The sequence below is a fragment of the Akebia trifoliata genome, chromosome 13 (assembly GCF_017979445.1).
Source record: "Akebia trifoliata isolate Shusen 1 chromosome 13, ASM1797944v1, whole genome shotgun sequence".
In the NCBI taxonomy this organism is placed as follows: Eukaryota; Viridiplantae; Streptophyta; class Magnoliopsida; order Ranunculales; family Lardizabalaceae; genus Akebia; species Akebia trifoliata.
The window spans coordinates 9,484,581-9,506,602 of NC_141387.1; the positions used below are offsets into that span (position 1 = coordinate 9,484,581).

The 22,022-nt window shown below is 34.4% G+C and overlaps 2 protein-coding genes and 2 pseudogenes across 2 annotated transcripts; all 4 read left to right on the plus strand.

Annotated features, from left to right (window-relative positions):
• Positions 1–7,732: 7,732 nt before the first annotated feature.
• Positions 7,733–9,030, plus strand: LOC147387761 (uncharacterized). The gene is made up of 5 exons (XM_086420231.1): positions 7,733–7,798; positions 7,905–7,970; positions 8,117–8,311; positions 8,397–8,538; positions 8,696–9,030. The coding sequence occupies exons 1-5, from the start codon at positions 7,733–7,735 to the stop codon at positions 9,028–9,030; spliced, it is 804 nt and encodes a 267-aa protein (XP_086276357.1).
• A 23-nt stretch (positions 9,031–9,053) lies between these two features.
• LOC147387762 (secreted RxLR effector protein 161-like) lies at positions 9,054–10,067 on the plus strand. The gene is made up of 2 exons (XM_086420232.1): positions 9,054–9,197; positions 9,645–10,067. Exons 1-2 carry the CDS (start codon positions 9,054–9,056, stop codon positions 10,065–10,067), a joined length of 567 nt encoding a protein of 188 aa, XP_086276358.1.
• Positions 10,068–13,139: 3,072 nt separating this feature from the next.
• On the plus strand, positions 13,140–13,535 carry LOC147387763 (protein AGENET DOMAIN (AGD)-CONTAINING P1 pseudogene; annotated as a pseudogene).
• A 6,527-nt stretch (positions 13,536–20,062) lies between these two features.
• Positions 20,063–20,458, plus strand: LOC147387764 (protein AGENET DOMAIN (AGD)-CONTAINING P1 pseudogene; annotated as a pseudogene).
• Positions 20,459–22,022: the final 1,564 nt, after the last annotated feature.

The following is a 22,022-nucleotide window of genomic DNA, read 5'->3' on the forward strand; positions in this document are numbered from 1 at the left end:
AAGGGAGATTCAGTCGAAGTAAGCATCAAAGAAGATGGATTTCTGGGATCTTACTACGAAGCAACGATTATAATGCCAGTAGGGAAGACTCAGTACTTGATTGAGTACAAGACGCTTTTAACAGAAGATGAGACGAGATTACTGAGAGAGATCGTTGATGCAAGCGATGTAAGACCCTCTCCACCTGAAATCCAAGTCTCTGGTTTTCGATTGTTCGATCAGGTTGATGCTTACGACAATGATGGGTGGTGGGTTGGAAAGATTGATGGAAGAAATTTCGCAAATTATTATGTGTATTTCGACACTACAGGTGATAAGATTGGGTATCCGGTCTCGAAACTTAGGGTTCATCAAGAATGGGAGGATGGCAAGTGGTTGTCTTAGTTCTGCCATTGAAGGATCTCTCTCTCTCTCTCTGTTGTTGGATCTCTCTTGTGAGTTGTGATGTTTCTAGGGTTTTAAGACTTGGTGTTTGAAGTTGTTGTTGGTTTGTTTTTTAAGATTCTGTGATCGTTTTTCTTCAGTTCTTCTTCATCTTCAATCTATCGGTTGGTCTGGTTTTCTTCTGTTTATTGTCTTAGTTTATTTTGTTTATGAATTTCTTTAGGGTTCACCGACGTTGGATACTGAGTGTCCACTGTCCAACGAAAAGACTGAGATAAGAAGAGAAATACAAGTTTTCCTAGGGATCAGTATCGGTCTGAAGGATCACTATAAATATCTTCTCATCTCAGCCGTTTCTTAGATACTAGAAACTTCCTAGACAATATTTGTTAGAAACAGACCTATTATCACCAATCAGGGTGAATATTGGTGAGTAATAAGGAACTCATAGTGGGGCCATGAGTTGGGAAGCTATCTAACTCTCTGGAGTACAGAATCTCCACTCATTTCAAAGGTTTGGTGAGCAAATATAAATAAATAAATATTTTTACAACAACAATTATTAGATGTCCATTCTATAACATGAATGGCCGTACATTAAATCATTGAAGGCAAACCCAATGATGATTCTCTGACTTTAGAAAGAACATAGATGCTGATAATCACCCTCAGGGGTTGACTTAATTTGGGTGGCCTCTTTGACTTTTGTTTGTTGCTGTTGAAAATTTTTAAAAACTTTTCCTTGGATTAGGACGTAGGATTGTAGGGACAAGTCCAATTCCAAACATGGTTTTTAAACTCGGTATTTCGTCTCGTCTCGTTCAGCTCCGATAACGAATCATCTCGGATGAATTTTTCGATACGTTTGAAACGTCTCGTGAGACAAATCAATAAATTGCATTGTGACTCCCAAATCTCTGTCAAAAAATGATTTTGTGAGTTGGTCTCATTCAGCTCTGATACTGAGTTAACTCGGACGATACGTCTTGATCTCACACGAGTTTAAAAACCATGATCCCAAATGGTGAGGGAGGCTCTTTAATATCACAAAAGAAAATAAATGATAATTATTGAAAAGACGAGTTAGGTTGATGCAACCAACCTTATCTCAAATCAAACATATCGCACTCTTAATTAATCGATTACAAGAACCATGTTCCTTCATTTCAGTACTTTCAAGTCAAAGTTTTTGTTATTGAAAGTGGGTTCGATGCTTTCACTATCTTCATTATTTTGGGTGTTCTTAGTTTTCTAGAATCTTCAACTTGAATAATTCTTTTAACTCTATTAAATATTAAAAATCATCAATCAAGTTGAAGGTCATGTATAAGTCCAACAAAGATTTGTTTATGGATTAACGGTCCAAAAGATATTCCACAACATGTTACAAAATCAAGCCTTGTGTTCTAGAATGTGATAAACTTTTACCTCTAATAATGTATTAATCTTTATATGTAATACATTGCATCTTATGTGAGGAGCATGCATGCAACTTAGACTTGTACTTGTTTGAAACAATATTATGTTTTTTATTGCAAACATGATTATACTGTGGGAGACACTGAAGTAAATGATGAGTCCTACAAAATATGAAGCCCTCGTTGTAGGTGCGATAATCATAGCAAGTAAGATATGATTAATGATTAGAAACAAAAAATCTATTGTAATAACTAAAAAAGACTAGTAAAGATTTACAAATGGTCTCCTAATAGATGTGTTTGAATTTGAGTGATCTCTTGACTTTCTCTATTGCCTGTAGAGAAATTTTCATGGGGTTAGGGTGTGCGATAGTAGGGACTAGTTCCATTTCAAAGGATTTGGGGATACTCTCTTATATCAAAAGCGGAAAAAAATTGATAATTATTGAGGAGATGTGTTTGTTTTATGCAACCTTATCTAAAATATGTAGTCTTAGTTAATCACATAAATGAACCAAGTTCCTTCATTAGAGTACTTCCAAATCAAAGTCTTTTTTTATAGAAAATGAGGTTGATGCATGCTTTCCCTATCTTCATGTACATTCTTTTGGTTGTTCTTCTCATTCTTTTTGAATTTTCAACTTAAATAATTCTTCTTACTCTATTAATTAAATATTAAAAGTCACCAATCAAGTCGAAGGTCATGTACAAGTCCAATAAAGATTTGTCTATAGATTGGTAAGCCCTACATATATTCCAAAAGATGTTACTAAATCAAGCCTTGTGTTCTAGGACATAGTTTTTTTTTTCACCTCTAATGACACATTAATCTTTACACATCATACATGGCATTTTACGTGAGGAGCATGCATGCAACTTGGACTTGTATTTGTACGAGGCAAAATTATGTTTTTATCGCCTTGAGATAAACATGATTATAATGTGGGAGACATTGAAGTAAATGACGAGTCCTACAAAACACGAAGCCCTCATAGTAGGCACGATAATCATAGCAAGTTAGTCACGATTAATGATTGAAAACGACAAATCTATTGTAATAACTAAAAAAGACTAGCAAAGATTTACAAGTGGTCCTACTACAAAAATAATTCAATACCAAAAATCACAGGATCATATATAATTGAGATTATTCAATTACAATATTAATAGAAAATAAACTTAAATGATTAATGATAAGGAGGGTTATGTTGGGACATGCTCAGCCTTAAGTTTTGATAAATTTTGAAAATACTTGATCTGTTTTAGTGGGGGATAATACATTAGCATCTCTATTAAAGAATAAAGAATGTCTATAAATTAGAGTGGGAAAATGTAGTTGGATTATTTTTGTTTAAAAAGAGTGTTAGATTACTTAACTTGAGAATTGAAGTGCTTTGACATTTACGAAAAATTAAAACTTCTGCATGAATGATTTGCGGCACATACCTCAAGGTGTTTAGATATTCGAAATATCTCCATCAATAGTTGAAGAAGCCCTATTTTTCTACTTTTATTGAACTTTTGTATTCAATCTAATGTTATAAAATTCGAACTGATAAATGACACAATTATTAAATGGGTTGGGTTTGGGTTTGAGTTTCTGACACAATTATTAAATGGGTTGGATTTGGGTTTGGTAAATTTTCATAATACCCTTACCTGAACATGACACCTATTGCCATCCCTAAACATAACTCTAAAACCCTTCGGTCTCATATATCTTGTCAAAACCCTTTGGTCTATCTCTATCTCTCTTGACAGAACCTCAAGATCACCATCTCTCTCTCAACAGAACCTCGACAAAAAAAATTTCGATCTCTATGAAAGACTCAAGGACTCTCATTCGATATCCATAAAACACTAATGGAAATCACAATGCCGAAGAAGGACTCTCGTTCGATTTACTTCGATCTCTCTTATTGTTTCTCTCTCGACCTCATCTAGATGTTGATCTACTCTCTCTCGGTTTGATTTCTCTCATAAAAAAGGGTACTAAGGAGATCCGTGTTACTGTTCGAGATTCGAAGTCAGCTTTGAAAGTGATCTCATATCTTTTTCTAAAGATCTATGATTTTCAAGCAAATTGGAGAAAATTTCATGCCAAATCTGATTCTCTGTAATTTCGAGAGATCTTTTACAAGGATTTGCAGATATTTATGTCTGTCATGTCGGATTTGCAGAAATTTTGAGGTTTTTCTTCAAAAAAAGGTTGGATGCAATAATTTTTCGAAAGAGAAACTACTGCGGAAGTTGTTGTTCCATCATGTTCGTCTACCTTTCCAGGTAGCTTACAAGATCAATCTTTCGAATTCAAATTTCTCTTAGAAAATACTTTGGATTTACAAAAACCTAAGAAATTGGGCGATTCAATATCACACATATTAGCAGATTTGTTAATGTAAGTTTTGTTGTATTTTTTATTTTTTGAGCAATTGTTTCTATGTGAAAATTGATTTGTAGAATTATTTCTGGATGCAAAGGGTGTAACTCGAGTTGTATTTCACAATTGATTTTATTCTTCATCATTGAGGTTTGTCTCTTCTCTTTCACTTGTAATTATATCTTTTTCCTGTTATTTCTCAATTTAATTTGAGTTTCAACACTGTAATCAACGATATTTTAACTTTTGATTTTGTTGATTGTTTCATTGACTTCTGATTTAGTCATCAATTAAGTTAATTATTTATTCTTAAATTATAAATATGGATTTTCCCTCTTTTTTATGATTTTCAATGAGATGAGAATGATATGTAAAAAATTTTACATTTTAAAGATCTCAGATTGATTTTCTATTTTAGGTAGTTGTATTTTTTTTTTAAACAATGAATAATCCCATTTAATATTTTATTATTTATCTAACTTTTTTGATAATCGGGTCCGTATTGTTAAAGAATAGCACGTGAGTTGTATATGTCCAAAGTAGAATAAGTCATTGAAGAATTAGTCTTAAGTTTGTTGCTAGTTAAATTGCAAGTTTATAGGGAAGAAGTGGTCTTAGTTGTTAAACATATGTTACGTCTATTTCCCACTGTTTAAGGGAATCAATTTTTTCTTTTTGCCTATTTAAGCTGCTTTGATTATCAAATGTAATCATCCATTCTTACGTGAATTAATATAGTCTTTTTGTTCTTTTGCATTCTCTGTTCTCTTACATCTGGTATCAGAGCCACGCAAGGCTCTTGGCAAGAAAGAGTCGAAACTTGTATTGTTCAGCAAGATGGCAGAATTTTTTGTACAACCTTCAATTCCTCGTTTTGATGGTCATTATGACCATTGGAGCATGTTGATGGAGAACTTCTTGCGATCCAAAGAGTTCTGGAGCCTTATTGAAGATGATATTCCTGAACCTAGGACTGAAGAAGAGCTGCAAGCATTAACGAATGCTCAGAAAAAGATGTTGGAGGAATGAAGGTTGAAGCATTTAAAGACAAAGAATTATCTTTTCCAAGCGATTGATCGGTCTGAAAGCGCCCTCGATCCGCGGGGTGCGCGGATCCGCTTTTGACCCTTGAGGTTTGGGAGTCGCCACCTAGTTATTGTGGTCTAGGAACCAAACTGACTCTAACATGGATAAAAGAACTAATCTACCATAAAAAAATCTGAATTCGGGGATCAAGTTACGGGGTTGGAAGGTGTTAGGCACCAACCTCGCCCGGCCAAAGCCGGTCTCTACTAACTTCCCAAGTAAATTACATTGCTAAAACCTAGATAAAAATAAATAAAAATAAAAATTCACCTTTCCGATGGCAAGGACTTGGTTCCCTCAGATCTGACAAAAAGAACTCCTTGTACCGTGCTCCCTTGCTTCGTTCTGTTTCCAGATTTGACTTCGGATCTCCTAGGCAAGGTATCTCCTTGTTTTTGAATCTGAACTCTTCAAGTTCGTTGAGGATTCGGGGGTGTTTTTAGAAGGCTTTTAGGTGTTTTCTAGACTAAAATTGAAGGAGGGATGTTAGCTAAGGAGTTGGGGCTCCAAAACTAGGGTTTATGGGGGGCTAGGGGAGCTTTTAGACCTACTTCTCCTAGGGTTTATTATTTGATACGAAAATAGGGTGTGAGCACCTCTATTTATAGATTTTTTTAAGAGTTAATTTGGATAGAGTTAGTGTTTAATTATATCTCTTTTAATCAGAGTTGTGTTTTAGTTTGACTTGTTTTAGGTAGAATTGTGTTTTAATTAGAATTGTTTTAGGTAGAATTGTGTTTTAATTCAAATTGTTTTAGGTAGAATTATTTTTAAGTTAGAACTCTATTAGATAGAGTTATTATTTAATTAGAATTCTATTATGACTTTTGGTCTTATTTGATTGACTTTTAATGTTTTGACTTTAGTCTTAATTGATTGACTTTCAATATCTTGACTTTAGTCTTGCTTAATTGACTTTAATTTTGACTTTAGTCTCACTAGATTGACTTTAATACCTTGACTTCAGTCTTGCTTGATTTACTTTAAATTTTTGGAGAAGGCCCCTCCATTATTTCTTTAATTCTTTGGACCCCCAAATGGAGGGGTCCTTAAAGAAATATCCCACGAACCCTCAACAATTTTACCCGAAAGTCCGATTGATCGATTTTTTAGGTTCAAATTTTTAAATTAATTTCATCAATATTTCACTTTAATTATTTAATATTTTATTTATTAATTTCGAATTTTTTAATTATGAAAATTGTGAAATTACCGTTTTGCCCCCGGAGAGGACTTTTCACGTTTCAAGTCAGTTTTTAATGTTCTAGGATGTTTTAGAATCGGTTTTTCGTAAGGAATTCAATGAGAATGTTGGTTTGTGTCATTTATGAAAATTTTTATGTGAAATGATTGTGAACTTTATGAGGGGCATTTTCGTAATTTTGTCAAATTCTGTTAAAATTGGTGAAATGATTTATTTGGTTCTGATTTGTTATTTTATGTGTTCGAGAGAGTTTTTCGAAGCGTAACGTAGGCTCTAGGGTTGTTTTGAGGTTAGGGGTATTTTGGTAATTTGGTAATTTTTTAGTGATTTTTATCGTGAAGTTTCTTTTTGGTCTGCAAGATGATGATTTCTATGTTTCTGGGGTCGTATTTTCCTAGCGTAGCGTGGTTTCTAAGGTTTTGTCAATTCGAGATACCTCATCCGGATTTCTGAAACATATCTGGTAACAAAATAAAGCAACGGAATACACATCCATCATTGGGAATCATTGCAATCGGATTGACGAGTTGATTAATCAGGCGAGTGCAAAAATGGGATGTCTACACGGTCAATCTTGGAAACGATTCTTAAAAAGGAAACTTCCAAGTAAATATGGGATTCAATGAAACAGAAGTACCAAGGAACAACGAAGGTGAAACGTGCACACCTGCAAGCACTTTGTACAAAATTTGAGACTCTTCATATGTAGTCAGGAGAGTCTATTTCCCATTATTTCTCGAGAATAATGACAATCGCAAACAAGATATGAACCCATGGCAAAAAGATAGTGATATCATCATAATCGAGAAGGTTCTTTGATTGATAACGTCGAAGTTTGATTATGTGGTGTGTTCGATTGAGGAATCGAAAGATCTTGATGCACTCTCAATTGATGAATTGATGAGTTCATTGTTGGTTCATGAGCAGATAATCAATTAGCATGTGACGGTGGAACAAGTATTGCAAGTCTCAACTACTGGTTGACCCTCAAAATAGTAACGGGTAGGGAAAGGACAAGGAAGCAGTCCTCATGATTGTCCCACACAACACAAACCAACAAGAAAGAAGCAGACCGATAAATCTGACATCAGATGGTTCTGTTGTAAAAAGTATGGGCACTATCACTCTGAATGTCGTGAAAACCTCAATAAAGAGAGAGAAGAAAAAGCAAACTTCTCTGAAAATGGTTATTTGATCACTATCTCACATGGAGTGTGTCAAATCGAAGATCCAGAGAAAGGTCTGATTGCTCAAGTTAAAATGACAGCGAATCGCATGTTTCCTTTGTTCATTACTAATGAAGTTCTTCCCTATTTTTCTACTATGGTGAGTTATCATACATGGTTATGACACCTACGTTATGGATATCTAAACTTCAAAGGACTGCGTACTCTTCATCAAAGAAATATGATATCATGACTTCCTCTTATAGATCGTCAACCACAAGTTTGTGAAGCATTTGTTGTTGAAAAACAACACTGTGATAAATTCCCAAAAGGTAGGGCATGGAGAGTTGGCAGAGTTCTAGAGCTGGTTCATTTTGATATTTGCGGACCAATCGATCTGCAATCTTACGAAAAAACAGGTACTTTATCACCTTTATTGACGATTTTAGTCAAAAAAACATGGGGCTATTGTATACAGGAAAAATTCGAAGCTTTCTCTGTATTCCAAAGCTTCAAGGCTCTTGTTGAAAAGGAAGTCGAGCGAGAAATCTGCATTCTTCATTTAGATCGAGGTGGAGAGTATAACTCATGGGAATTTCTTAGTTTCTGTGAAAATTATGGCATTAAAAGGCAGTTCACAACCTCAACTGCACTATCCTCAACATGGTATGGAGTATGTTAAAGGTTCACAATCTTCTAAAATAGTTCTGGCCAGAAGTTGTCATATGAAGTATTCATATCTTAAATCGGAGTCCTAGATGTTTGTTCGTGACATGACACCGGAAGAAGCATGGAGTGGACGAAAGCCCAAAGTTGATCATCTGCGGGTGTTTGGGTGCATTGCATATGCACATATTCCAGATGAAAACCGAAAGAAGCTTGATGATAAGGGAGTGAAATGTATTTTTCTCAGTGTTAGCCAAAATTTTAAAGCCTACAAGTTATATAATCCAGTCACCAAGAAAATCATTATCAGTCATGATGTTGTTTTTGATGAAGAAAAGGGGGTGGAAATGGATTGTTAATGGTGATGAGCAAAATGTTCCAATTTTTCTAGATGAAATTGTAGCTAAAGAGAGTGATACTGGAACACTCGATGTGGCTCCACCATCTTCACCATCTCTGCAAAACTCTTCATCTAGAGAAGAATCATCTGACCTAGCTGTAGTGGGAATTGAACGCATTAAGAGAAGATCTATGTGGATACAAGATTATGAGGTATGTACAATTGCACCATTTGCTGATCTAGTAACTCATTTCGCTTTGTTTTCTGGATGTGACCCAATTGCCTTTAAAGATGCTGTTAAGAAAGCAAAGTGGCAGAATGCTATGGATGAAGAGATAGCAACCATTGAGAAGAATAAGTCGTGGGAGTTGGTTGATCTCCCGTAAGGCCATACGACAATAGGCGTTAAATGGGTTTACAACCAAAGCTGAATTTGAAAGGTAAAGTCGACAAATATAAAGCGTGTTTAGTGACTAAGAGCTTTACGCAAAAACAAGGCGTCGATTTTGAAGAAGAATTTTCTCCAGTTGCCCGACACAATATTATCAGGATGGTACTTGCATTGTTAGCACAAAATTCATGGCAAAATTTTTAGTTGGATGTAAAATTAGCATTCCTACATGGCAACCTGCAAGAGATTGTGTATATTGATCAACCTCTAGGATATGAGAAGAAAGTGTATCGATTGAGAAAATTTTTATATGGACTAAGATAAGCTCCACGAGCTTGGTATAGTCGCATCGAGGAGTACTTCTTGAAAGAAGGATTTCAAAAGTGCCCTTATGAGCCCACTTTATTCACAAAAATAGGGTCTGATGGTAAAATTATTATCTTGTGCTTATATGTTGATGATCTAATCTACACGGGAAATGATTGGACGATGTTCGAAGATTTCAAGCCGTCTATGATAACGGAGTTTGAAATGTCCGATCTCGGGAAGATGCACTACTTTCTTGGTTTTGAAGTTGTCTAATCAGAAGAGGGTTTTTTAATATCACAGAAGAAATACACCAAGGAGATCTTGGAGAGATTTGAAATGAAAGACTGCAATCTAGTACATACACCAGTTGAAGTTGGGTTAAAACTAACAAAGAAACCTGAAGGAGAAAAGGTTGATAGCACTACATATAAGCAAATTGTAGGCAGTCTCATGTACCTAACTGCAACTAGGCTAGACATCATGCATGCCATCACTCTCATTAGTTGTTATATGGAGAAACCAATGCAGATTCATCTTCATGCCGCGAAACGGATACTAAGATACTTAAGAGGTACATTTGATTTTGGAATGTTTTACAGGAAAGGATCATCCTCTAAATTGATCGGGTTCACATATAGTGACTATGGAGGAGATCCCGATGATAAGAAGAATACTTCGGGTTATGCATTTATGTTAGGTTCAAGAACGATCTCATGGTCGTAAAAGAAGCAACTAATTGTTACGTTGTCCACTATAGAAGCCGAATACATTGCTGCTGTGTATTGGGTCAGTCAAGTGATATGGTTAAGAAGGTTGCTCAATGAACTACATTTTAATCAAGCTTGCAGCACCCGCATTTATTGTGATAACAGATTATCAATATAACTCTCGAAGAACCTAGTTCATCACGGACGAAGCAAGCACATTGATGTACGGTACCACTTCTTACGAGACCTTGTCAAAGATGGTACAATTGATATTCTCCACTGTAGAAGCGAAGAACAGGTGGCTGATATTGTTACAAAACCTCTTAAGTTTGATGCATTTGAGAAGCTCCGAGCACTGCTTGGTGTTTGTTCATTTAAATGAGTGATTGGTGTGGAAAACCCAACATAACACATGATGAGTTTAAACTGTCTGTTGACACATTTAGTTTAAAGGAGAGTGTTAAAGAATAACACATGAGTTGTATATGTCCAAAGTAGAATAAGTCATTGAAGAATCAGTCTTAATTGTGTTGCTAGTTAAATTGCAAGTTTCTAGGGAAGAAGTGGTCTTAGTTGTTAAACGTCTGTTGCGTCTATTGCCCATTGTTTAAGGGAACCAGTTTTTTCTTTTTACTTATTTAAGCTGCTTTGATTATCAAATGTAATCATCCATTCTTGTGTTAATTAATATAGTCTTTTTGTTCTTTTGCATTCTCTATTCTCTTACACGTATCTGGGCTTTGCTCAGTCCATAGATCATGGTCTTCTCCAAGGACAAGTCCCAAGGCACATTTAACACCCGCGTATCACACACACCAGGTAAGTGAGGGTGCCCCTTCCCAGGCAACTCCTGAGGAATTAATGCTCATATTAGGTATTGAACTCACGACCTATGGGCATTATCCACTTATCAGTCTGAAATTGTCATTGAGTCAACCCATCGGGGTTTATTTGTCTAATCTTGCTTGAATCTCGTTAAGTTTCTTCTTTTGGGATCAATAATTGACGATAAGTATTAATATCTAATCTTACTGGTGACTATACATGTTATGGGATGCAAGAATTGAGAAGATTGTACAAACACTTGAAACCAACACACGTCACTTGGACAAAAGTGAGTCGGGATGGTCGGTATATCACAACCGTTGATGGCTCTAGGGTTAAGTTTTGGGATGCAAATCAATACATTCTTGCATGCACAAAGAACACGATGTAGCTCTGAGAATTCATGAGTTTCTTATAAGCATTAGGCTCATAGATTGGATACTTCTATGTTCCAAAACAACATTTTTACAAACTACAATAGAGAATGCCCATTTTTCAAATTACCATGACAAGTTTTCCTCTCAATTAGATCTTAAAACTTGATTAAACATTTATGATTGTCTTGATTGATTAATCTAAACTTTGCAACTGCATATGAAATTAAATTTCACTACAGATGATTAGTTATCAAAATAATGTTTTACTTGGTTCAATGTACTACACTAGTGAATACCAAAGAGCAAGCATATTGGAATAACAATTGTGCCTAAAAGGATATTTGAGACTTCCATTTTACTGCAATCATGTAATTCGACAATCCTAACCATCTGATGCATTTTATTCTCGACTGGTCACGATTTTTTGGGTAGTGGGGAGTACATTTTTTTTTTATTTTTATTTTCCTCTTCATCAGATAGCTAGGGATAATCACTTATGGTTTTGGCCCTTTAATATCCATTTAACTCATAAAATGTAGATTTTGATAAATGATAGCTTTATCGCGTCATCATTTTCCATGCTTTTCGTGTTTTCTCTGACATTACAATTTAATTTTGTTTGTGAACCATCATTTATGCCATTTCCTCACATCATTTACGATTTAATTTTGATAAATGATATCCTTGTGAGTGTTATTGACCAAGAGTTGTAATGGAAGATCTTAACATTGTTTTGAGATCCACTAGTTCTAGTTCTGTTTGGCCAGAAAACAATTTTGTAGGCCTCAGATAACAATGAGATCCATGATGGAAGAAAATGACTACCAATGAGATCCGTGGAAAATCATTTTCCATGATAAAAACCAATAAACATATGGAAAATGATTTTCCCCCTATTTTTCAAGTGCAAACAAACACACTCTTATTTAATGCACCTTCCTGTTACAATGGACATTTATTTCTTTTGTTAAAACCTTCTCTACTAAGGTATTGGATCCAGATTATAAACATTTCTTGAAAATCAGGTCTCGCATTTAAGTTATTAGCTTGCTAAGTTAGTAAGGTTTAAATTGATTCCATGATTTGGTTTCAAAATTTGCCTTCACTTATTAATTAACGATCACGAACAATATACCAATGTAAGTCAAAATCAAGTTCATGACTTCTTTAAGTATTTAGGAGGGCACATTCATTATCTAAAGGTTACACGAGTAATTTGTCTATGTAAATTCTTTTTTACCTTTATAATTAGGATTTTGTTAACATTAAATACACATTACAAATAAGCATTTGAGGAAATTTTTATTAAAGGAAATTTTTTAAAGGTAATTTTTAGGTAGAAAAATAAATTTTCAAGGTGTATTTAATGCATCTTAACGTGTGCCCGTCGGGCACATGTTAACAAAACCCTAATATGTTAAACCAGTTACCAACTCATCGTTTTTTCCTTTATTTTTCGAGATATTCTATTGATGCACCAACTTTTATTTATAACACACACATCCTTTTCAAGTTAAATGACTGTTTGTGTGTTGGATGTATTTTATTTTATAAGTAAAATTGGTGTGCCAATATAAACTATCTATTATTTTGGCGACCGGCTTAATAGTTGACGGTTCTGCTTGAAGACCGTCAGAAATTTTTTCTGTATCCCCAAATTAACCTCAATTAACAAAATTATGTGACCAAAATACCCCTCTCCGTATTTGGAAAGTTTTGCCCTTTTTTGCTTCGGTATTTGTACTTGTGAGGGCTTGTGTTTCCCAATTTAAGACCCCATTCCCCAGATTTCTCCAAGAAATCAATCTATCCTCATCCATGCTCTCCTTCTCCTGATCTTGATCTTCACTCGAAGCTCTGATTCAAGATCAAAATTTCAGCCAAAAATGGAGTTTGAAAAGGGAGATTCAGTCGAAGTAAGCATCAAAGAAGTTGGATTTCTGGGATCTTACTACGAAGCAACGATTATAATGCCAGTAGGGAAGACTCAATACTTGATTGAGTACAAGACGCTTTTAACAGAAGATGAGACGAGATTACTAAGAGAGATCGTTGATGCAAGCGATGTAAGACCCTCTCCACCTGAAATCCAAGTCTCTGGTTTTCGATTGTTCGATCAGGTTGATGCTTACGACAATGATGGGTGGTGGGTTGGAAAGATTGATGGAAGAAATTTTGAAAATTATTATGTGTATTTCGATACTACAGGTGATAAGATTGGGTATCCGATCTCGAAACTCAGGGTTCATCAAGAATGGGAAGATGGCAAGTGGTTGTCTTAGTTCTGCCATTGAAGGATCTCTCTCTCTCTCTCTCTCTCTGTTGTTGGATCTCTCTTGTGAGTTGTGATGTTTCTAGGATTTTAAGACTTGGTGTTTGAATTTGTTGTTGTTTTCGTCAGTTCTTCTTCATCTTCAATCTATCAGTTCCGGTAGTTCTTCTGTTTATTGTCTTAGTTTATTTTGTTTGTGAATTTCTTTAGGGTCCAACGAAGTTGGATACTGGGTGTCCACTGACCAACGAAAAGACTAAGATAAGAGGAGGTATACAAGTTTTCCTAGGGATCAATACATATTTCGAAGGATCACTAGATATTTCCTAGGGTGAATTTTGGTGAGTAGTAAGGAAGGGATCTGGAGTTGGGTAGCTATGTACTTCTCTAGAGTACAGGATCTAAACTCATTTCCGAGGCTTCGTGAGTAAATATAAATAAATATAGATTTTTACAACAACAATCATTAGATAGGCATTTTATATCATCAATGGCCCTACATTAAATCATGAAATGCAAACCCAATGATGATTCTCTGACTTTAGAAAGATAGAATAACCCTCAGGGGTTGATTCAATAATAAACCTAAGAGTCGTGCTGGGGTGAGACAAAGGGTGTCACAAAGGGAGATAAAAACTCGTGGTGTCGTGCACATTACCGTACATGTTTTTCCGCAAGATATGAGTAAAAAGCATCTATGGTTATGTGCACGCCACCACATTATTTTTATCACTCTTGTGTCTCCGTTTCTGTCATTTTAGCATTTTCCTAAGTTTAACTAGCAAAAGTTTGCTCATTGTGTATTTAAAACTGGGTTGCTTCTTGACTTTAGTTTTATACAGATTGAAATTTTTTATTAGGATTAAGATGTATGATCATACAAACTAGTCCAATCCCAAAGGGTGAGGGATACTCTCTAATATCAAAAAAGAAAAAAAAATGATAATTATTGAAGAGACAAGTTAGGTTGATGCAATCTTATCTCAAAGATATTGTACTCTTAGTTAAATGATTAAAAGAATCATGTTCCTTCATTTTAGTACTTCCAAGTTAAAGTCTTTGTTGTTGGAAGTGAGTTCAATACTTTCACCATCTCCATCTACATTATTTTGGGTGTTCTTAGTCTTTTAGGATCTTCCAACTTGAATAATTTTTTTAAAATCTATTAAATATTAAAAGTCACCGATCAAGTTGAAAGTCATGTATAAGTCCATCAAAGATTTGTTTATGGATTAGCCGGTCTAAAAGATATTCCACAAGATGTTACTAAATCAAGCCTTGTGTTCTAGAATGTGATAAATTTTTAGCTTTAATAATGTATTAATCTTTATATGTCATACATTGCATCTTACGTGAGAAGCATGCATATCACTTAGGCTTGTGCACGTGGGAAACAAAGTTATGTTTTTTGTTGTCTTGAGATAAACATGATTATATTGTGGGAGATACTGAAGTAAATGATGAGTCCTGCTAAACACCAAGCCCTCACAGTAGGGGTGATAATCATAGCAAGTTAGATACCATTAATGATTGGAAACGACAAATCGATTTTAATAATTATAGAGGTCGGTTTTGTGATATAGCTCAAGATCATTGATTTGGATTAAGATCACATCAATAAACTAACAAAAGAATGAAAACATGAATAACACAAAAAGTGAATATTCACCCCCCTCTAGGTCTAGACACGATGTAAAGCTTGAAATTTCAAGTTATTCACCAAATGGATGTCAAAACAACATTCTTAAATGATGATTTAGAGGAAGAAATCTATACTGACCAATCAGAAGGATGTATAGTACATGGTCAAGATAAAAAAATTTGTAAACTTGTATAGTCCTTATATGAACTAAAATAAGCACCTAAGCAATGGCATCAAAAATTTGATTCAATGCTTATATCTAATGGGTATGTCTTCAATGACTATGATAGATGTGTTTATAGTAAATTTAGAGGTAAGATTGGTGTGATCATTTGTTTGTACATAAATGATATTCTAATTCATAGGAACTAGTCTTAAAGTAGTTGAAGATAACAAATCTTTTTTAAAATTCAAGTTTGATATGGAAAACTTATGAGAAGTTGATATCATGTTAGGAATTAAAATCACAAAGAAAGATGAATGATATGTCCTATCTCAAAGTCATTATGTAGAAAGAGTACTTAAAAAGTTTGGACATTTTGATAGTGTACTCGTTTTAACTCCTTTTAATCCTAACATGAAATTAAAGAAAAACAGAATTGATAGTGTGTTACTTAAGGAGTATACTAGGATCATATGAAATTTATTATATCTGATGAGCTATACTCGTTTAGACCTAACTTTTGTTGTAGGGGTGTTAATTAGATTCACGAGCAATCCTAATAGAGATCATTGGACAACTTTAGTGAGTGTTCTTAGATTTTTAGGGAAATCATGGATTTGGTTTTATATTTTAATAAAATTCCAAAGGTACTTGAAAGGTACAATGATACTAATTGAATTTTAGAATCCAATGAAACTAAATACACTAGTAATTATGCCTTTACATTAGGTGGAGGGGTTGTCTTTTGAAAATCTTCTAAGTAATTATGTATGGCCAAATCAACAATTGAATCAGAGTTCATTACTTTGGAATTGACAAGAACTAAAGTAGAGTGGTTGAGAAATCTTTTACTAGATATTCCTTTTTTGAAAAAACCAATGCCTTCAATATCCATTCATTATGATATCTAGGCAGCTATATTCAAGGCTAAAAATCATATATATAATGGTAAAAGTAAACACATTTGTCTAAGACACAATGTAGTAAGACAGATAATAACGGGTGGTGTGATCGTTGTTGACTTTATGAGGTCAGAAAACAACCTAGTCGATCCGTTAACAAAACCACTAATTAGAGGGTTTGTAAATAATATATTGAGGGGAATGAGATTTAAATAATTTGTCTATGACAGACACCCAATCTATGTGAATGGAGATCCCAGGAAGTAGATTTAATGGGTAATAACAAGTTAATGAACTAATGGGTTAGCACTAATGAAAAAGAGTTTTAACTCTTCGTCCCTTTCCTATGGTATTGAGTACTACTATTCTATGACGATTGCAGATGAGATAAAACTTTTACTAAATTTCATAGCCTATATTTGGGTAGTATGTAATAATCATAGAACACACTTAATGAAATTACTTATTTGAATGTGGGGGTGGGGCTGCTCCTTATAAGTATTGTAGGTAAGTACTTTATAGCATTTATAAAAAGAACAAAGATTCTACACACAATCGAAAAGTGTCAAACTATAAGAACTCGACTAATATGATAAAGAAAAATATGTATGATAAAGTAGTTAACTTACACCAAAAGGGAAAGGGTTAAGTAACCTAGTTACGTTAAGTCCCTGTAAGTTTTGTCTATCTATACTAAGTGTTGATTAAGTCCTAAAGACATAAACATTAGATATCTGGTATTTCATTTTGTATGAGAAACTTTTCATATTCCTTCTTACTATAAATTTGTGGGAGATTGTTGAAGGATTCATAGTTAATATTATTTATTAGGTTTTATTGGGGGTAAGATTTGAACTCATATCTTTTTTTCTTTTGAGTATGGTTGGTGTAGGATTTTTCTATTTTAGTGAAACCTTAGCCAAGAGAACAATTTTCTTATCTGTGATAGTTGAGAAGTTAAAGATTCTTTAATTTACTTTCTCTTGAGAGTTATAGAGATAACCCTCTAAATCTTTAGTCCCACATCGGGTAAGTATCAGACTTGTGTTCAACTTATAAATGTTTCCTACTCTCCTACTTACTTGAATGTGAGTAAGAAAGAGAGCGGGCCTCGCATACATATGGGGGCCCAAGGCACCATGGACCTGCATCCCATTGTGTTTGGGGACAACCCCTTGAAAACCTTTAGTGTGTGGCCAATCTATCAAAAGCCCTTAGTGTGTGTGTGCCGATGTGATGCACAAGTAAGGGGTGCAAATCTCAGATTTAAGCCTCATGTGAGTATGCATGAAAGACCCACTTTTGCTCAAATTTATTTGTTTTTTTTACTTAAATATCTAATCTCAATCGTTGATCTATTTAGCCATTATAATTAATCTTTGTTGACCGTTTGAATCGTCCAATATGTAGAAATGGTCAGTTAAGGCCCAAACATCTCTCTTTTTAATCCATTGAATCGTTAGGCTTCTTTGTACCATTAGGCTTTAACTATTATAAAAGAAAAGTTTGCCCTAGAGTTCTATATGTAAAAACACAGGCTGCAAACATAAATATTGTTCTGATCTCACTCTCTTCTGTTCTTCTACTTTTCACTACTCGTACATCAACTGATTCGATTGAGTTCGTCGAAAATCTATTATTTTCGAGTGCGTGATTAACAGACTTATGACTGTTGAATCTTGAAAACCGATCGCCTAAGACCGATTACATTGTGGATATCATCCTAAGGGGGCAAAATTGGTTTTAAGGACAACGCTTTCTCTATGCCTCTGTTGCTTAATCAAACCGATAAGTTCATTCCAACTATCCTTACTGTTTGATTTAACAAAACCTATTTTTGAATCAAATTTATACATTAAGTTTAATACTTTAATCTCCATTTCACTCATTAGATGTAGATTTTGAAAAATGATACTTTCATTAGTTCTTTATTTTCTATGCTTTTCATGTTTTCCATGACATTACAATTTAATTTTGTAAGTGAACCATCATTTACGTCGTTTCCTTACATCATTTTTTATTTAATTTTGATAAATGATATCCTTGTGAGTGTTATTGACCAATAGTTGTAATACAAGATCTCAACATTGTTTTGAGATCCACTAGCTCCATTTCTATTTGGCCAGAAATTAGTTTTGTAGGCCTTAGATAACAATGAGATCCATGATGGAAGAAAATAATTGCTGATGAGATCTGTAGAAAATAATTTTCTATGACAAAAACCAATAAACACATGGGAAATGGCTTTCTACTCTATTTTTCATGTGCAAACAAGCACAATCTTAGTTTTAAATGCACCTTCTTGTTACAATGGACATTTATTTCTTTTGTTAAAAGCTTCTCTACAAAGGTATTGGATCCAAATTATAAATGTTTCTTAAAAATCAGATCTCGCATTGAGTGTTTACAAGTTGTTAGCCTTCTAAGTTAGGAAGGTTTGAATCGATTCCATGATTTAATTTCAAAATTTGCCTTCACCTATTAATTACTGGCCACTGATGATAGACCAATGTAAGTCAAAATCAAGTTCATGACTTCTTTAAGTATGCAGGAGGGCATGGTCATAATCTCTAGGTTGCACGAGTAATTTTATCTATGTAAATTCTTTTGTACCTTTATAATTAGGGTTTTGTTAACATGTGCCCAAGGGTGAACGATAAGGATCATTAAATACACATTGAAAATAAGCATTTGAGGATATTTTTATTAAAGAAATTTTTTTCCAGTAATTTTGGTTGAAAAATAAATTTTCAAGGTGTATTTGATGCACCTTAACTTGTGCCCATTGGGCACATGTTAACAATGTTAACAAAACCCTAATCTATTCGACCAGTTGCCAACTCATCGGTTTTTCCTTTATTTTTAGAGGTATTCTATTGATCCACTAACTTTTATTTATAACACACCAATCCTTTTCAAATTAAATGGTTGTTTAGTGTAGGGCTTAAAATGGGTCGGATTTTATCCGAAATTTGAGTAATCCGAATCCATTTTTAGTGGATTTGGTTTCTTCAAGCATATCCAAATTAAAATATGGGCCAAATATGGGTTGAGGTCACTTGACTGGAGTCGGATACGGGTCGAATACATACCCATCCTTATATCCGCCTATATCTATTATTTTGTATGTTGTATGTTATATTTTTATATTTTTTTAGTATATCATTCATCAACAAATGAGTATTAGGTGTAGTGGTCAAAGCTTCATTTCAAAAGAGGAGAGGTTTTGAGTTAAAATCACATGTAAGTCATATTTTTTAATAAATTACTTTGTAATAATTTTAAATTATCCCGTTCGAATCATTTAATTTGATCGGATGAGATCTAGATATGGGTTTATTGAAAGTAAAAAAAAAAAAAAATCAGATATGATTTGAACTTGTATGATCTGAGTTGGATCCGGATCCGGATTTGAACCCAAATTAAAAATCCAAATATGGATATCAGTAAACACATATCTAGCCCGAACCCAACCCCTTTAAGCCCTAGTTCATGTGGTAGATGTATTTTATTTTACAAGTAAAATTGGTGTGCCAATAGAAGCTCTCTATTATTTTGGTGACTGACTTAATAGTTGACGGTTCTGCTTGACGACCGTTAGACATTTTTTCTGTATCCCCAAATTAACCTTAATTAACATAATTATGTGACCAAACTACCCCTCCCTGTATTTAGAAAGTTTTGCCCTTTTTTCTGTTGCTTCTATTCCCAATTTAAGACCCCATTCCCCAGATTTCTCCAAGAAATCAATCGATCCTCATCTCGCTCTCCTTCTCCTGATCTTGATCTTCACTCGAAGCTCTGATTCAAGATCAAAATTTCAGCAAAAAATGGCGTTTGAAAAGGGAGATTCAGTCGAAGTTAGCATCAAAGAAGATGGATTTCTGGGATCTTACTACGAAGCAACGATTATAATGCCAGTAGGGAAGACTCAATACTTGATTGAGTACAAGACGCTTTTAACAGAAGATGAGACGAGATTACTGAGAGAGATCGTTGATGCAAGCAATGTAAGACCCTCTCCACCTGAAATCCAAGTCTCTGGTTTTCGATTGTTCGATCAGGTTGATGCTTACGACAATGATGGGTGGTGGGTTGGAAAGATTGATGGAAGAAAGTTCGCAAATTATTATGTGTATTTCGATACTACAGGTGATAAGATTGGGTATCCGATCTCGAAACTTAGGGTTCATCAAGAATGGGAGGATGGCAAGTGGTTGTCTTAGTTCTGCCATTGAAGGATCTCTCTCTCTCTCTGTTGTTGGATATCTCTAGTGAGTTGTGATGTTTCTAGGGTTTTAAGACTTGATGTTGGGTTTTTGTTTTTTCGTTGTTGTAAGAATCTGTAATCGTTTTCTTCTTCTTTCTTCAATCTATCGGTTGTTATTCTGTGTTGTCTTAGCTTTTTTTGTTTGTGAATTTGTTTAGGGTCCAACGACGTTGAACACTGAGTGTCCACTGTCCAACGAAACCACTTAAGATAGAAAAGAAGACAAATAGGGATCAGTTCTGATTTCCTAGATATTTGAACAAATATCTCTAGAAAGTATCTTCCCATCTCAGCCGTTCCTTAGAGACAGTATCCGTTATAAACAGGCGTATAATGGTTATAAGTTACTGTAAGATTTAAGTAAAGAATCACTAATCAGGGTGAGTCTTAGTGAGTAATAACTAATAAGGAACTCATACAGGGGTCTGGAGTTGGGTAGCTAACTAACTCTCTGGAGTACAGGATCCCCACTCATTTTCATACTTGGCTAAACGCGGGAAAAGATTTCTAGTACAACAATTATCAGATATGCATTTTATGTCATGAAATGGCCATACATTAAATCATGAAAGGCAAATCCAATCATGATTCTCTAACTTTTGAAGGAACAAAAATGATGATAATCACCGATGGTTTTATATCTCGTCCGAGACTGAGATGACTCGTCGATGATATTGTCTACCAACGAGATGGATAAACAAGTTGTCTCAAAAGTGAGATCTGGACTCCTTTCCGTCTCTCTCTCTCTTTCATTGTTGAATGAGACAACTTGAACAAATCGAACGAATCGATCTTAGCCATGGACGAGACAAGAAGTCAAAACGAGTTTTACAACCATGTAATCATGATGACGGGGTTGACTCTAACAATAAACTTAACCAGTTTGCTTTCTTGATCTTGTTTGTGAAATTGGATGTCCTCCTAACTTACTTTGTTTCACATTGAAAAATTGTTGTGAGGTTAAGGTGTGCAACTTTATGGATTAGTTTCATCTTAGATATAGGAATACTCTTTGATATTTTAAAAAAAATAAAAATGAGACGAGTATGTTCGATGCAACCTTATCTTAAAGGTATAGTCTTAGTTAAACCCTAACGAATCATACCCCTTCGTTTGTACTTCCAAAGCAAAATCTTTATTGTTGAAAGTAAATTTGATACTTTCATTATCTCCATCTACTTTCTTTTAGGTGTTCTCACTTTTAGAATCTTCAACTTGAATATTTTTTTTAATTCTGTTAAATATTAAAAGTCACCAATCGAATTGAAGGTCATATGTATAAGTCTAACAAAGATTTGTGCATAGATTAGTGAGTTACTACATCAAGCATTGTGTTATGGATTACGATAAATTTTTGCCTCTAATAACGTAGTAGTCTTTACGCATTATCCATAGCATCTTACTTACGTGAAGAGCATGCATGCATGCATGCAACTTGGATTTGTACTTGTGGAAAACAAATTACGTTTTTTGTTATCTCAAGATAAGCGTGATTATATTGTTAGAGACACCGAAATAAA